Genomic DNA, 17,723 nt, shown 5'->3' on the forward strand with positions numbered 1-17,723 from the left:
TGTCAGGCCTGGTGTAAAAGGCAAAAAAGCTTTGTTTCTAACTGGTAAAATCATAGACTGTGTTTGTAAACTATTCATTTTTTTATAGTGCATAACAATGCCCTCTTTCCTTATTTGTAATGCTTGTTCTTGTAACTTACAGGACAAGGGACAGTAAAAACAGTTACAGCTGTGACCTCTTCTACAGTGACATCAGTACCAGCAACAACTGCACAGCTTAACAAAGCATTCTCCTTTTCTTCTGTGGGGTCTGTATGAATGGAAAGATTTCTATGTAGTTGATGTCGAGTATGAGTACCAGCTGTTCGTGTGCTACCTACAGAGGTTTGAGGGACAGAAGTGTGGGAATTCCCAGCTAGGACTTGAAATTTCCGCTGGTGGCCAAACTTGCTGAATTACATATTTTAGTACAACAGAGTAAATTCCATTTTTTGGCTTGAAAAGTAATCTGCTTGTGAAGGTGACTAGAGAGTCCCTATGCCATCTGGGGATTTCTGTTACATAACAGTGACACAAAGGTTCACGTTATGAACATCAGTCATTTTGAAATCTCTGTTATTGAGCGTTTTTGGGGTTTTTTGGGGGGGTGACAGAAACATTTGTTTGATCATATCTTATGTTTGGGGGAGAGGGACAACTCCTTAGAAATGATTGTTTGAAATTCTTCATGTTTACCTATCTAATACTGAAGTGAATTTCTCTTTCTGATGTGGGTGACATTAAGCAGATCAGAACACTCACGCTTTCAAATGGCTGGCTTCTTCCAGTCTTAACCATTTCTCTGTCGGTTTGTCAAGTGGGTGTTACCCAAAAGCTTCACTGTGCTCTTCAAAGGGCTAAAATAGTCCATCTGAGAGATGGGAACTCAGATTCAAAAGCAAACAAACCCCGCCTTTGTCTCAGGCTGCAGTACCTCGCTCTGTAAAGCACATGCTAAATGCAGCTATATGCTGTTGTCAGTGATGGCTTAGTTACAGGCCTGACTCCTGCATCAGCAGCTGGTCTTTGAGAATCAGAAGGAACTTAAAGCGCCTCAGTGAATGAAGGTCTCTGGAGAACCCCAGTGCTCATGATGAAAGATTGCAGTATTTTTGCAAGACAGACTATTTTTAGGGTGAAATAGTTACGGAAACTTCTAATTTCTGTCTCGCTACAAGTGATCTCCTTTTTGACAGGTGGTAGTATCCAGTCGCTTCCCTTTATATGTGCACCATCTCTTGTCTTCTAGCTTACTGGTGTTAGTTACGGAGCTGGAAGTTTCAACACTCTGAGCTAAGCACCCTTCTTTCCCTCGCTCCTCTTTCCTTCTAGGTCTGGATTTAATTTTGGTGTTGTCACATCAGCTGCTTCGTCACCAGCGCTGCCCAGCCTCACGTCCTCGCAAGGTTAGTTAGGAAGAGTGTATGAACAACACCTCTGCTAAGAGCGTGCTTACTCTTCCTCATTCATGTGGTTCTTGTTTTATGTCGCAATTCTGTTATTAAACCTGCAGCCACTGCAGTGACATTACATACGTATGGTGGATTATGCCCTGTAACGCACAGAAATCTAGGCCACCTGCCTTTCAGTTACGAGTAAGCAAAACATTTGCTGCCAAGAACATCTCGGAGGTACTAGCTTATGAAAACGGTAACATCTGTACTCGTTTCCTCTGCTGTCTTTAATCTGTAGGTTTAAAGTTGCCGAGGTGGTCTGACACAGAAAGCTGTCACTAAGTGGAATGAGCATTTAGTAATGGGAGGGGAATGCTTGGGATGGCTCTGGGTTGCTTCTGAAATTGCGTTGACAGTATATAGACTGCCTGCTCATTTTACAGGTAGATTAGATTTGCCTGGTCTGGAAAAATGAAACTGGTACATCTGCTTCATAATATTCTTGGAGATTTTCTGCCTCTAATTTTAATCTTGCCAAAGAGATTCTATGGTCAGAAAACTCACTTCCAGTGTTGTTGGTTGCTCTAATAAAAGATACCACCTCTTCTTACAAAGCTTGGCTTGCTTATATCCCCAGACCATCACAGCCAGAGCACTCCTACTTTAATACTCTGGTATTGCTAAGCAGAGAGAACTAACTTGGCTTAAAACCTAACAATGCAGTTAATGCAAAAGCTTAGGTAAATAACACAGATTAAAGTGGGAGATGAGGTGCAGGAGACAGACTTGTAAACCACAGCATTGGGTGAGGGCAGTTGGCTCACACTGCTCTGTGAAATAGAGCACCTTTGCCTCTGTTAGCTGGTGGTGGAAGAAGAACAGAAGGAATTTCAGTTCCTTAGGGGAAAACAAATGCTGCATTATTCAGTGTCAGTCACTAATATACTTAAATATAGTTAATATACTTATAGGGTAAAACACAAGGATAATGCCAGCTATGCTAAGAAGCTTTTGCTCTTTGTTATTGATCACCATGCAGATCTTCCTGTAGCTTGTCCAAATCAACTCATAGTCCAAACACACATTTTGACTTGAAGACCTTGTGTTGGAATGTATTTGGTGCTCAGAAATGAAGTGACGGTGCATCAGATGAAACTAGTCCAGTCTCCCTTAAAATGTCAGCAGTTTCACACTGGTGGACAGCATTATATCCTATAAGTGGAGCTGCTTTGGCAGTTACGTTTGAGAGCTTTTCTCTAGTCTTTCAAAGCTGAAAACAGGCTGCATAGAAATTGGCCAGTGGTCTATAATGTGTAAAGAAAGATTTGTTTCTGTAGAAGACTTCTCAAATGCCAGAAAGTATTTTTATGACCCAAACTCTGTTCTGAGCCACTGGTTTAAACAGAAGAGTTCTGTAGTGGATAGCAGTTGTTCAGCTGAACCAAGTAAGAAGGGGTGAAAATGGTGTTACTGGCAAATGGCCTGTAGTAACCAATCAAACTGTTGAAAGGGAGATAGGAGCCAAAGGCTGAAATTGTCAGTGCTCAAAGAGAAGGGTGGTTAAGTGGAGGCTATGACATGAAAGTAACAGCGTTTGTCACTGCAACCCTGTCCCTAAAGGCTTTCAGATGTCACTGTTATCTCCTGAATGCACATGGAAGTGGCAGTTACCTGATGGTCAGAGGCTTTATAGTTTTGAGGCAAGAGCACTGTGTAACAACCCCTGAAGCACTGAAGCATGCTGTTGTTGTAAGAGTGATAAGTGGGCTTTGCATGCTGTAACTCAGTTTGTAATTTCTCTCTCTCACTGACAGCCTCTGCTAAAGAGTCCACCCAGTCGGATTCATTTTCGCTAGCTGGGACTTCCAAATGTGGAGCAGTCCCTGAGAGCTCCTTTGCTTTTGGGTCCCTCAAGCCAGCAAGTGCTCCAGGAACCTTAGCAGGAAGCAGCTCCTCAGCAGATGGCAACCAGTTGAACAAACCTGCTGCAACAACATCTTCTGCTCCCTCCACAGCCTCTGGCAAGCTGGATATCCCTTCATCTAAACCAGGAGATCACTTGTTTCAGAGCAATCTAGCTGGGGAAACTCTCGGGAGCTTCTCGGGACTACGGGTTGGTCAAGTAGATGATAATGCCAAGACCACTACTAAAGCACCATCTGCCAGTGTTGCAGGAGCACAGTCAACTAAAGTATCAACAATACTGCCGGGGTTTCCTTTTGGTGCTCCCCTGTCAGAAAAAGCTGGAGAAGCTGCTTCAACGTCAGTCACGACAACTGGCACGGCATCCCCGTCCGTCAGCACTGGTGCCACGGGCAGTCTCTTTGGCAATGTCCAGGTAACCAGCACAGGGTCTTCTGGGGTGTTTAATCTTGGAGGCTCCAGTGGCAACAAACCCACCTTTTCATTTGGTATTCAGCAAGCAAGCAGTATGAGCACATCCATCTCTACCCCTTCTACTCTCTCTGCTTCGACATCCCCTTCATTTTTTGGAAGTTTCCTCAGTTCATCACAAACTGCTGTCCCTGCTGCAACTTCTAGTAAGGCTGCAGGGGATACCAAATTACTGTCTGTGTCAGAAAAGCCATCTGAAAGTGAAGCTGTGGCAGCTGGGCCTTCGCTTCCATTGACACAGTCATCACAGCCACAGGTACAGCTTTCAGAGTCTGTTAAAGAAGCTGCTTTACCCCAGGTCACGGCCGGGGACACTGTCTCTGTGGACTCTGGCACCACATCAGCAGCACCTTCCCCTGATGCGATCGCTGCTCCTGCCTCCACAAGTGATTTGAAGGCACTGGTGTCCCCCACTGTCTCTGTGTCAGCCCCACCAGATCAGAATGTCTCGGCGCCCAGCTCCGCAACAAACATTGTGCCTCCTGCAGAAGCCACGAGTGCGTTGGCTGCTACCTCCGATGTTACCACCAGCGTTCAGAGTCCAGCTGTTGGTGCCTCTGTGTTTGCCCCCGCTTCCGCAGCCTCCTCGGTGTTCTCTCAGCCTCCAAGCTCCAGCTCTTCTGGCTCGGCGTTCAGCCAGCCTGCTGGCGATGCAGCTGCCCCTCCTTCCACACCACCTGTTTTTGGTCAACTACCAGCAGGTACCACAGCATCCTCTCCGTTTGGGCAACTCGCCACCAGTACCTTGTCCACGGCCACCGCTACCACGCAGGCTGCCACCACAGCTTTTGGCACTTCTGCTTCCCCCAGCCCCGCAAAAAACAGGGTTCCTCTTGCAGAAGCCACGAGTGCGTTGGCTGCTACCTCCGATGTTACCACCAGCGTTCAGAGTCCAGCTGTTGGTGCCTCTGTGTTTGCCCCCGCTTCCGCAGCCTCCTCGGTGTTCTCTCAGCCTCCAAGCTCCAGCTCTTCTGGCTCGGCGTTCAGCCAGCCTGCTGGCGATGCAGCTGCCCCTCCTTCCACACCACCTGTTTTTGGTCAACTACCAGCAGGTACCACAGCATCCTCTCCGTTTGGGCAACTCGCCACCAGTACCTTGTCCACGGCCACCGCTACCACGCAGGCTGCCAGCACAGCTTTTGGCACTTCTGCTTTCGGCACCACCACTACCGGGGGCTTTGGTCAGCCAGCCTTTGGACAAGCCCCGACCTTCGGACAGCCGACGAGCAGTTCTTCAGGTGGTTTTACCTTTAGCCAGTCTGGGTTTGGGACGATGCCGGCCTTCGGCCAGCCAGCGGCTTCCACGGCAGCCTCGAGCAGCGGCAATGTTTTTGGGGGGCCGGCTAGCACCAACAGCAGCGGCTCCTTTTCCTTCGGACAGCCGTCTGCCAGCACAGGCGGTGGGTTGTTTGGCCAAAGCAGCCCTCCGGTGTTCGGGCAGAACACGGGCTTTGGGCAAGGGGCGCCTGTCTTCGGTAGCGCTGCCGCCGCCACTACCACAACATCTTCGGCAGGGTTCAGCTTCTGCCAGGCTTCAGGTAAGAGCAAACTGCAGGGAGATGCGATATCTCAGTGGTGCTGGCTCGCTGAAATACAGAGAGCTGGGTGTCACTGGGGAAAGTAGGAGGGCTTTTTAATGTCTTTTTTTAACACAATGCTTTTTTCTTTCTTTTTTTTTCCCCAATTATTAAGAATAGGAGCTGCAGTGTGTGTGAGGGGGAGGCTAATGTTGGAGAGCAAAGGAGCTTTTGCTCTGCTTCTCTATTCATCGACAGGCCTCTGAATGTAGCCTTTTCAATCCAATCTTACATTCATTTTATACTTAAAAGTCTACCTTGACTCAGTTTTGAATTATGTATTGTCCTGCCTGTTGCACAATAAGAGGGTTGGATTCCACATAGTGTAAAAGATCTCAAACTAAGCTGTTGTACGTTGTTACGCTGAAGTGGGAAGGCAGCTCTGAGACCATCATCAAGGCAACGAACACAGCTGAGCGTGTGCAGCCGCGGATGTGTGGTGAGGTATAGAACTGTATCATGATCTGAGATGGCAAAAAAAAATTTAAACCCTCAAAGCGGTGGGTTAGCAAGGAACTAATGTGTTAAATCTGCTTTAGCACGTGGAAACATCTCAAAATTAAATCTAGAGGTAGCACGGCCATCAGTTACCTGTCTGCACTATTAAATTGAATACTCGTACAGACCAAACCTTCCTTGTCAGTCTCTTTTGTTCCTTATGTTGCTACAATGTATTTTTTTTTTCCCAAGGCTTTCTCTGTACCATCTTCAGAGATATGCCAGGGTAAAGTGAAAAATACATGATGATAATAGAGAGCATGTATTTCCAAGGAAGAAAAACTAATTAGGCTCATTTAATTAAAAATGATGGCACTGTAGGCAATCTGCTTCCTTATTTTAACTACAGTAACAGAGAATAGTTAAATTGGGGGAAGCGAACTCTGGTGAGAAAGGTGTTCCTAATTATAGAAATGCAAGTTTTATTACAAAATGCACGTTTAAGTGAACTGGGAAATGGAATGAGGAGTTCTTTTTTTAATCAAAACATTTCATTATCTGTAACAGGAATCTTTAGGTAACAAAGCTTAGATCCTCCCCGCGCAAGGGCAATCAGAATGCTGCAGTCTTGTTCATGACTTGCAGCATTATTACAGCAATGTTAACAGAAATCCAGTTCTCTTATATTGTTAGCAACAATCCCACAAGTGAAAAGGCCTTTTATTTTCTGTTTGTTTTTTAAATTGGCTGAGGTGAAAAGGAGAATGACTTGCAAATAAACTTTCAACAGAGTTTCTTATTTGTGTGTTGGCACATACTTTAAATTTGTCCAGCCTGGTTACATTTGGTAACATCATTTATATCCCTGAGTTTTGACCTGCGAGACCTGTCCTTTCCCTGTTCTGCACCAGTGTCATCTCACTGAATTGTCTTATACCTTAATAAGAGTTCTCATAATTTATTTTCCTTTCTTTTCTTGGCAGGTTTTGGTTCTAGTAACACAGGTTCTGTGTTTGGGCAAGCAGCTAACACTGGAGGCACTGTCTTTGGCCAGGCAAGTATTTATTGCTTTTACAGAACCAAGGAGCTGGTACGTGTAGTGGGCTTGTTCAAGGCCCCCTACCTATTTTTGATACATGTAAAACAAAAAAAGAAGATACAATTTGACACACTCATTTAAGCGTCCCAGTCTGTGCCGGAGATACTCGCTGTTGTAGTGCGCACCAATGCAGCATCCACGTGAATGTTTTCCGAGGGGTATGGAGAGGCAAACGTTTTGTCACGTGCAAGATAAGCTAGAAATGCGATAAGTCACCTGCTGTTATTCCATGCTAAGTGGAAAGCAGGCAGCATAGGGCAAGCTTCAGAGGCACTGTTCTGTACCCTGACAAGGTTTAATAGAGGCTTAAGTAAGATTTAATTGCCTTATGGTGTTGGAAGGTAATTGCTTGCTGGTTCATCAACCCTTTCGTACATCCAGAGGAGCAGGCCAGACAGGAAAGTCAGACTTGGGGGCTTGAGCTGCTTCTGACTTCACTTAAATCCCTTTTTTGTCCTTTTTGTGTTCTAGCAGCCATCTTCTTCTAGTGGAGGATTGTTTGGAACTGGAAGTGGTGGGAGAGGTGGAGGCTTCTTCAGTGGTTTGGGAGGAAAGCCAAGTCAGGATGCAGCCAATAAGAATCCCTTCAGTTCCTCCAGTGGAGGATTTGGATCTACAGCTTCCCAGAGTAAGTGAACAAAACAAGAACACAAAGTGTGCAGTGATTTCCATCTGCTTTTGTGATCCCATCTGCTTTTCTGCCGTTGACCGTCTTTGAGTAGATTTTGCGTTAACATGAAAGGTTTCTGGGGGTAATGGAGACGGAGCATATGCGTGATGTGTTTTCCGGAATTTTTCTTTTAAGTTTATGGAAAACAAGTAGGGAAGTCATTGAAACAAACAAACAGATGCAAGAAGTGTGAAGAGTATTTATATTCTATAGGGAATTCTTGCCCAAATGCTTCTTTAAAATTGAGTAATTTAAATTCTTGTCACTGAATTTGTTTCCAACTTGTTTAAAAGTAGTTAAGAATACATTAGAGCTACCCACGGGTTCCTTTACACCAGGGACTTTAAGGGACTATTAGAATTTTTTCCTAGAAGCTATAAAGGATTAACTGTAAAGGCAAGACACAATCACTGTCCATTAGTGTAAAGATTTATATTTTTTTTAATGGCAGAGTCAAGTTAAAAACACGTTAGTCTTGAATTTTCTGGGCTAACAGGACTTGGTAATACTCTGAAATTTGAGCCAAGCTGCATGTGTGCCATTGCCTGCTCTGCCAATTCGTTTGGAATACTCGCAGGCCCTCTCATGCTTTTTGTGTGCAGCTATTGCACATCTGCGCTTGCTACATTTATTTGTATGTCACAAAAGCTTTTCCTAATGATTTCTTAAACGTGGCTTTAATTTAATGAGACTATCCAGCTTTATAATTTCATCACTGGGGACTTGGATTTGACAGCAGTTGGAGTGCAGCAGGTAAAAAGCTCAAAGAAGGGGAAGCAGCATCCGGGGTGTAAAAGTAGAGGGAACAAAGGGAGGCTGTGGAATTAGCTGCAAGTAGCTCTTCAAGTCTTGGGAGAGCAAATCCATTTTACTTTATTCCATCTTTAATGATCTATTGGGATTAATGGTTGAGGTCAGTTCTCTAACCTTCCTGATTTAGTCCATTACTGCAGCACTGGGTTTTGTGGTGAAATAAAATAGATGGCTCACCACAGAAAAGCTTTGGTTGCTCTGTGCCCTGCCACTAGATGCTAAAACTCTGCATAGCTTTGTGAAAGACAAAAACTAGAGTTATTTCTCGGTAAGATGGACTGATACTTGTATTGTCACAAGAGACTGATTCCAGATGCTGTGATTTTTCACCTGAGGGATTGTCTTCTAGTGACTGCGGCACAGGATAGAACTAAACAAATCGTCCATCGCTGTGATTTGCTAGATTGCAGCAGTGAAGGGTTGTTAGCGATCCATCAGAGCCAGAATGGATCTTGGTGGAACTACAGAGCCCTGTAGGCATAAGGGAGAACTTTGACTTCTTTCTGCAGAGCGCTCTTTTCAGTGTGGTGTTCGTTTTGTGCCTGGGGAAGTAAAAAACACTTCCCTTTCTCCTGATGCTGTCAATGAATTTTAATGTAGAGCATTGTCTGTTTTGAGCTTCACAAGTATTCTTCACCGTCTCAGATTCTTCTAGCTTATTTGGAAACAGCGGAGCAAAGACTTTTGGATTTGGCAGCTCATCTTTCGGAGAGCAGAAGCCTACGGGCACGTTCAGCTCCGGTGGTGGAAGCGTGGCATCTCAAGGCTTTGGGTTCACCAGTCCAAACAAAGCAGGTACTTTTGTTAATCCACCCACTATGAACACCCACCCTTACCTGGGAGGAATTGAGTAGAATATTCTACTGTTTAGACATCTACAGCCTGGACTCAATACATGTACAGGAATTGTCATGAAAAATAAGTTAAAAAATAACTAATGACTTGGTGAATGGAACTTCAGCTGGTGGGTTCAAGGCAGAGGTTTATAATCTCTTGTGCTGAAGAGCATCCAGTAAACTGCATTTTCAGGGGTTCATTCCAGAAATTCCCATTGCAGTTTAAGAGCATAGCTGTGTGAGTTAGTTCTGTACTCAACAAAGAGTACAGAATATAGAGCTGAATAAATTTTTCCAATTTTAGATGCTTCCTTGGATTATCTTCCAAACCTCACTCTGGGTTATGTAACCCTCTCTGTCCCCATCTCTTTGTGTGAGTGAATGCACGGGTGTCTACTACAGAGGGAAAGCTTCCTCATAAAATCTGTATCTTCATATTTGTGCTTCAGGTCCTTCTCTTTTGAAATCAGTCTGACTTGTCATCATCACTTTTTTCTGTGCTTGAGCTGTTGTTCTCTCTGACTGAGTAAATTGAATCAAATATTGGAAACCTCACAAAACCCCTTTTCTTTTTACTGTCATGTGCCCAGAGGAAGAGCCACAAAGTCCCGGTGACTGCAATATGTTCATAAGAACTGAATGGCAAAATGTTTGTTTTGTTAATTACCAAGCAACAATGCAGCCCCAAAGGGTCAGGCAGAGCAAAGCTTTTCTCCTCTTCTCCAGAGAGGTCTTCTGCTCCAAGTGTGTCTGTTGAAGCTTCATCGCTGGGGGAAGCAGGAGCGACTTGGTTGTCCTTGAAGTTGTCTTGAGACAATGGTGCTCAAGAACTCCTTCGGGAGAAGCAGTGCTTTGAGAGGAAGCTCTCTCTGCTCTGACAGGAGCTGCCCTGTCGTGTTTGTGAAGTGGCTGAGAGCGTAACGGCGATGCTGTCAGATCCAGCAGCCCTTTGTAAGGTGTCTGTCACTGTCAAGTCTTGGATTCTGCTTAATAGCAGGCAGTTTCTCATCGCAGGTATAATTCCCATTGGTTATTTTTGCTAGAGGAGAAAGGCATTGCTGAAAGATGTTCTTCTTCCCTCATTTTCCATTATTTTGATTTCAAAATTCTTCTTGAGATAGGCTTTTCCAGAGTTTTCTGCAAAAGGTACATCCACTCACACAGAGCTCTTCAGATCCTTCCCTTCTCTGGTTATATTTGCTAAATATTGAAGGAATTGTGTGTCTTCCTCTCCCAGCTGCAGTGGAAAGAAAGGTTTATTTAATTCCCTCTTTGTCCTGTTTTTGTTGCTTACAAATAGTAGGGAAAGTGTTCATATGCATTGCGTGAGAGCGCGTATGCCCAGGAAAGCTTCAGCCCCTGTGTTAAATACTGTAACTTCCTAGAGGTGGAGGTAACAAGATACCTGATCTATGTTTAAATAATTGAGACCTAGCGCTTATTTTTTTCCAGACCTTTTGTGTTTACAGCCAGTCAGTGTCCGTTACCTTGACATGGGCTGGAATTTCACCTGGGGCATTAAAACGTGTGGTGGTATCCCATCCTCATCCCTAGCCCAACAACAGAGCAGGTGTCCTTCACCTTCCCCAGTGTCAATTAGAAACAGGCCAATAATATCAGCAGATGAACGTTGAATAAAATAATTTGAGTAAAAGTCCCTTTGTTGCTGCGGGAGGACACTCAGATGTCCTTCCAGAGCTTTAGATGAGAGGCCAGGGTGAAACACCACAACCAAACCACCACAGCAACTGTTCGTGAAGCTGACCTGTAAACAGGAGACTTTTCCTGTCAGTGTTACGTGCAGTTCCTTGGGACAGTAACTTGTTCAAATGGTGAGGAGCAGAGCTTTGCTTTAAAAATTAGCATGTAAGCTAAGCTCTTTTTTTTTTGTGGTAAGGAACGCTAGTTTTATGGTGAAGGATGGATATGTCTTCTTTTTATGATAGTAAAAGCATTGGTCTAGCACCTGTTATATGTATTTTTACTATAATTTGGTTATTGTGCAAGCTTGCTGTCTCACAGTTAAAATACTGGTCTTTTTATATAAATTAAGGAGAGATTCCTTCACAGCAAGCAGGCATCTACAATATATTGCCACCTTCTAGTGCGACTCTGGGGATTGAGTTGATCTTGTGCTCAAACATTCAAGAATGTGGTTTCCTTCTGGATGGTCTTTTAATTCGGTTGCATTTTTTTGCATGCATTCAGACACTTTTCTTATCCACATCTTCTGTAACCAAATACCCTGCGCTTTGGAAGCTTTGTGGCAGTTAGTTTGATAATTAACGTCGTGTCCGCCTGATAAGGTGAACAGCCCCGTTACGCAGGTTTTCGACTTAGACATCTAGATGTTGTTTTCTCTTTCTGCAGTACTGCTTACGTGATCTTCTTGTCCCTTTTTTGCCTCTGTTTTGCTCAGGTGGCTTCGGTGCTGCTCCAGTGTTTGGCAGCCCTCCCACTTTCGGGGGATCCCCTGGGTTCGGAGGGGTGCCAGCATTCGGTTCAGCCCCAACCTTTTCAAGCCCTCTGGGCTCAACGGGAGGCAAAGTGTTCGGCGAGGGTACAGCAGCAGCCAGCACTGGAGGATTTGGGTAAGCCAACCAGCGCTTGGGAAAATGAATGTTCTTGCATTACAGAAACTATTATGCTTAGTTACCTCTGCATTAATGTAAAGCATATATTCTGTGATTGATTGCAAAGCTTTAAGTGTCCTTGGTTTGTTTATTTGGTTGGGTTTTGTGTTGTTTTTTTTTTTAATTTAAAAAAGGTATAAAACTAAGGCTCTAAGCCCAAAGGAAATTATGTGTATGATCCCATTTTAGTGCTGAAGCCACTATGTTGAATCTTCAGCTTTTAGAAATTGGGGTGGAGGGAGAAATATGAGTTGTCTTGCAACTGTCTGAGGAAATGCGGGCGTGTTTTCTGTGTGCACACTTGAAGAGTTCAAATCTAGGCCTACAAACTACGCCTAGCAAAGAAAATAAATAATAAATATAATTCTCTGTGACTCTGTCTAGCCAGTTACCCATTTGGGAGATTTAGACTAGAGATAGTAATAAGAATTCAGTCTGTTCTCTCACCTTTAGGGGATGGGATGAAGCACTTGTAACAGCGCTTGTGTTTATCCCACACTGATTGGTTTTACTTGTTTCTTTAGCCCTTAAGCCTGTGGTTGGCACCAGAGCAGACAGCACGTTATTCCTTGATTTTCATCAAACACAGAATTTCAGGCCTTGCAAAACAGCCTCTGCCATAGGCAGCAAATGCACTTCTTCAACGTAACACTAACAGCAAGGAACTCTCCTTCATGTCCTGCAATTGTATTCAAGCTGAATAGACCCAATTAAAAAAAAAAGTCCAGTGAAAAGAGGAAACTGGATGTCATCCCAGTCTTAATGTTTACATGTTTCAGAAGCATTTGTCTTTAGTCTAGTGTAAGGTACGTTAGAACATCCAGAAGTGTAACCCGTGAATTCCCTGTTTGCCAGGGCAGCCCTGAGCTGCAGGAGCTCTGGCTGGGTGCTTCCGCTCTGCCCTCAACTCTGGGGCAGCAAACGGGAGTCCCTTTGGGAAGGGTAAAAAGAGAGGCAGCTTAATTAAATCCCCGCAAAGAAGGATGCGCTTGGAGGGATGACTTAGGTTCAACTCAACTGATAGTTTGTTCAGTTCCGGCTTCGAGCCGTTGTGCTGCAGGATTTTATACTGAAACTGGATGCGCGCAGTGACAGCGTTGGAAGATTAAAGTGGGATTCAGAACAAATGGCAGGAAGAGGCAGACAGAGGTGTTGCATGAGCAGTCTGCAGGCTCAAGCAAAAGATAATTCAGCAGCTTGTGGGAAGTTTTGAGAATTTCTTCTCTGTTAGAATGGTGCAGGCAGTGTCTGATATTTTCAGAGTTGCCTGAGGAATCTGATTTTGATTTTAAAAACTTTTTTAACAGTGTGCAAAATTCCCAGACAGCTTTACAGAGATCCAAATCTCACCACAAAATTTAGAACAGTAGTTTAGGTCTGCAGTATAGTGTAGCACCTGTGCAGGATTTCCTTTCTCTTGAAGTGAAGCTTTAAAAAAATCCCAAATCCAGGGAAGATTCTTGCCGGTACATTGTGTGATCTTGGCTCCGAGTTCCTGAGAACACCCTGCTACCTTAAATATATGTGATTCGTTGCTGCTTCAATTCTGAAAAATCTGCGTCACTTGATAAATGACTTAAATGTCAAAAATAGAAACCACTACACTTCTTCAAAGTCTGAAATTACGACTGTTTGCGAGCAAATCATGTTTTGTTTTTATAAACTAGCCTGGAGTGCCTCTCAATTCTGTTTTGCATAGGAGCTTTACAAAAAACCTGGGCGAGATAGGTTTGATTAAATTGTTACCAGAGGATGACTGTGTCTCATGTCTGATATGTTTAAAAAATACTCTGTCCATAGTTGTTTCTCTACTTATACTATGCTTAGCGTTTCTCAACAGGCATCTTCTTGTAGGTGCAAGTGAGAGGAGCAGTTTGAACCACAAGTTTCCTCGTCACTATTTTGACCTCCACTTCCTTTCCCTGGCTAGACACGATTTGTGTGTTTAGAGATATTGTCTGAGGAGATGGAGCACTGTAAAAACCTCTTCGTCTAAAACACATCCATCCATCGTGCTTCTTTTTAAAAAGAACTACAAAACCTGTTCTGCCCTTCTCCAGAAAACCACATTTGTGGTTCTGAGCTGAAGTTGCCTGCAAGATACATGGGTCGAGAGCCAAAGCAGAGGCACGGGGGACAGTTACCAGGGTCAGAGAGGCAAAGTCACCGAACCGCCCGTTGAATCTGCTGCTGCTGCTGGAAGTAGTGTGTGGGGCTGACAGTGTCTGGGGTAGGAGAGGTGATGTCCTTTACCAGATGAATTGCTTGTCACACTGCTACAAGGGTTGTCATTTATCTGGAGAGATCTGTTTTGATGTGAGGGTTTTTTTGCGGTGGTTTGTTTTGTTAGTTCGGGGTTTTTTTAAGTGTAGTAGATCTGGGTGGATGGAGAGGTGGGTTAACATGCTGTCAGTTCATATTTTAAGTCAGAAATGACAGGAGCTTGTGTGAGGCACAGCCTTGCAAAGCTGGCACACTTGGACTGGACCAACTGCTGGCTCAGGGGAGGGATGGTGCTGGGTTAGTGCTAGTAGTGTTGTGCGCTTGCAGAGCTTTAGAAGAGCTCGTAATTTGAAAATCTTGTGTCTGCGTTTTGCCCAGTTTAAGAGAAACTCATTTTTTGAGTGCATCTCTTGACATTCAGAATTGGGAGAAATGTCTGGGGAGGCGCAGAGAACCATAGTTCGTACCCTGGTGTCGTTAGCGTGTCGTGCTGGTAGCTCTGCAATGCCTGGTTGGACAGAGTGGGTGGAGAAAGGAGACCGATTTCCATCTGTAAAGTGTTTCTTATTTCAGTCCCCAGAGCAATTAGGGAAGTTATCTAAAGCTGGTGGGGAGAAGTGTCAGGTAGGTGCAGATCTTCTGCTTTGTGCTCTGGCCATGGGCAGCTCATACGAGTTCTGTGTTTGCTGCCCTGTTTGTGAAAGGAAACCGTGCTGGACTTTTGAGCTTAAAGGCTAAATGAATGTATTCCATTTTATGGTTGTAGTTGGTATTTCCCAGCACTGGAAAACATACTCTATGTAGGTATGAACGTATTTGCCTTTCTGCCTGGTGTACATTAATAATGGGAGCTGAACAGAGAGTTGTATGTACAATAGCCTTTCCCAAACCAGAAAATCTATATCCAGAATGAACAATTATAATTATTCATATCGGGTGGTCTTGCTCTTTTGATGCATCCTTGTTTAAGGAGTGCAGTGTTGTCATTGAGGGTATGGCAATAAACTTCCAGCGTAACTGAGAAGATGCTTGCAAGCACAGATTTTTCTCTTTATACTGCAGGTTTGGTGGTACCAGTAACAACACAGCATCATTCAGCACGTTAGCAAACCAAAATACCCCGACGTTTGGATCGCTGTCACAACAGGGAAGCGGTTTTGGCACACAAAGCAGTGGATTCTCAGCTTTTGGGACAGGTGGAGGCGGTAGGTTCATTGTATTTTAGTGTCTCCTAACAGGCCCTGTGTCTCTAGTTTTCCCTGGAACTTGGGCATGACTCCCCAGCTCCCTGTTAAAAATCTGCCTGGTTGTGGTTCTGCTACGGGGAAGGCACCGTGTCTTGGACAGTTGAGCTGCAGGGGGTGTGTAGCATCTTCTCAGACTTCAGCTCGTAATTCCATCACTGATGTCCTGTGTGACATGTTGACAAACAACTCTTCTTCTGCTCACCTCGTCAGACTATTGCTTTTCACCCCTTTTTGTTGGAGCTGTTTTCTTCTCAAAGGAAAATACTGAGAAATAGTGTATTCTCTCTTCAGCACCGTACACATGGGTATCTGTATGCAAGTACCTGGTGTCAAAAGAATACGCGCTGCAAAAGTGAGCTAGAACACAAGTAGCCAAATGTTTGTTGATGCAATTCAGTGAAGCTGCAGTGATTTACCCAGAGCGGAGCCTCTCAGGGAGGATGTGTTCACTGGTGGTGTGCCTGTCGCCATTGGCTCACGTTAAGCACAAAAATCCACCTTCAGAAAGCAGCCCTCTGTTTTCGCGGAGAGGTGAATAAACCAGGCACATTGTGTGCAGCTGCTGCTAATGAGTGGACCTGGCTGATCAGCAGTGAAAGCAAAGTCCTCTTAGGAACGGAGGCAAGTCACTTTTCTTCTAGATGGAGATGTGACTTTCATTGTTTGCCCATCATTCTTTTCCTGGCCTAAGGCAGGAATGTTTTTCAATCTGTGCGTGGGAGGGGACTTTTACGACAAATCTCGTGCGTTCATTTTACCTGCTAACAATTATTTTTCTAATCTTGCTTTTCTTTCAGGGTTTGGTTTTGGATCTTCTAACACGTAAGTGCCATTTTGTGTCTAACTCTTCGTTAAAAATACAAATAGAATCAGAATAGAAGAGTGGAATGGTTTACGAGAGCAAGCTTGGAAAGTAGCAGTGACATACTAGTTCTGATTTCCTTTTTAGTGGCACTGCATAGAGCCCAAAGTCCACGCACCAAATGTGTGCATTCCAGTGAGGTTCGTCTTTTGTATAAGAGACACTTTCCAGTTCCATCATGCTCTTTCTCCACCTCTCAGGCACACGATGTGCGTGCTCAAGCTGCGTGTGTGAATCTAGTATCTACTCCGTTTACCAGGTGGAAACGAGGAATGAAATAAGTCGGTGCTTTTCTGGCTGAGTTGAGCTGATTTACAGTTAAACAACAGGACTAAGAGCGGAGGTTAACTCTGTCGTCTGCGCAGCCACTGGTTTGCTGGATCCCTTTTAGCAAATTTCTTAAACTTTGTTTCCCTGTCAAGTAGAGAGCGTGTGCGTCTCTCCAGATGTGGGCTCTAGAATAAGCGTAATTCTCTCTAGTTAGTGTGTGTTGATGCAGTCTCAGGTGGAAGATGCTGGAAATACAGATACATTCTTGTAATAAGCTTCCGATAGTAGGGACACTGGAAATTGCAGAGATCTGCTGAATTAATGCTGCCTGAGGGACACTAGCACTCACTGCTGTGTTGGTTTGTGTTTTTCTTCTTGCTCCACAGATCTTCCTCTGGATTTAGTGCATGGAGAAGCTAGGAACACCCTGAACTCTCCGGTAGAACTGTGCTGTAGCTCCTGCATTCATGAGTCACCTACATGATCAGTATCCAAACAGCTTTTCTTTTAAATATGAGTTCTCAGACTTCTTTTTTTTTCTAAGAAAAAGATTTTGCTTATTTTTATGCAACACTTGTTCTAGCTCTATATTAAACTATTTTATCTGCCTTGATGTTATTTGTGTTGGAAGGGTGTATCTCCCTGCATCTAGAAGAAATAGATGTGGTATCAGTCCTATACTGGACTTAGCTTTCTGTTGTTCATCCCTTGCCTGGACGAGGGAGTAGCTCAAGTTGGTTCCTGACATAAACCAGCACATTTTCATTGAAGAGAATGGCTGATTATCCTAGGTTTTTAAGAAGGGGCTGAAGTTTGCCCAGCTAATTTTAAGTATAGGATGGGGCACATGCTTATCTCACTGAAGTGCTAAAACTGAGTCATGTGTGAGCCAGAGGCTTAGTGGAGAAATAGGAAATTATCTGAGAAGGAACTGGCAGCGTGCAGAACACGTTCCCATGGCAGTAGCATTCAGCAAAGAGGTGGGAAGAAGTAAAAGCTCTCCTATTTTTACCTTTCTGTAAATTTTACAGAGCTCAGAAAATGGAACTCAGGTTATAGGGAAAACTTCTGGCCCTTGAATTAGAAGTGTGACCTCTGTCCAAAGGCATCAGTGATTTCGCAGCTCATGGCTTTGGCTGTTGGTTTCTCCTGTCAGCTACATTTTTTTTCTAACATGTATGAGATTGTACTTTTTCCCTGTAGCTTTTGGCTTCAGTCAGTCTCGTTTGTGAAATTCTCATATATTTATACTTGAACATGGTGAGCAAATGTTTGAAAGAATGCCTTG

The 17,723-nt window shown here is 44.1% G+C and overlaps 1 protein-coding gene across 1 annotated transcript in view; it reads left to right on the forward strand.

Moving 5' to 3' along the window:
- NUP214 (nucleoporin 214kDa) overlaps positions 1-17,048 on the forward strand; it is a gene marked incomplete at its 5' end in the record, with an annotated part of 34,056 nt that extends 17,008 nt beyond the window's left edge. The window contains 11 exons of the mRNA XM_009874886.1: positions 143-248; positions 1,312-1,385; positions 3,188-4,468; positions 4,820-5,305; positions 6,766-6,836; positions 7,353-7,509; positions 9,010-9,159; positions 11,620-11,791; positions 15,119-15,261; positions 16,101-16,125; positions 16,822-17,048. Of these exons, the coding sequence (XP_009873188.1) occupies positions 143-248; positions 1,312-1,385; positions 3,188-4,468; positions 4,820-5,305; positions 6,766-6,836; positions 7,353-7,509; positions 9,010-9,159; positions 11,620-11,791; positions 15,119-15,261; positions 16,101-16,125; positions 16,822-16,855 (2,699 nt within the window). The remainder of the gene's footprint in view (positions 1-142; positions 249-1,311; positions 1,386-3,187; positions 4,469-4,819; positions 5,306-6,765; positions 6,837-7,352; positions 7,510-9,009; positions 9,160-11,619; positions 11,792-15,118; positions 15,262-16,100; positions 16,126-16,821) is intronic.
- Between the last annotated feature and the right edge of the window lie 675 nt (positions 17,049-17,723).

This window comes from Apaloderma vittatum, unplaced genomic scaffold (genome assembly GCF_000703405.1).
Source record: "Apaloderma vittatum isolate BGI_N311 unplaced genomic scaffold, ASM70340v1 scaffold24818, whole genome shotgun sequence".
Taxonomy (NCBI): domain Eukaryota; kingdom Metazoa; phylum Chordata; class Aves; order Trogoniformes; family Trogonidae; genus Apaloderma; species Apaloderma vittatum.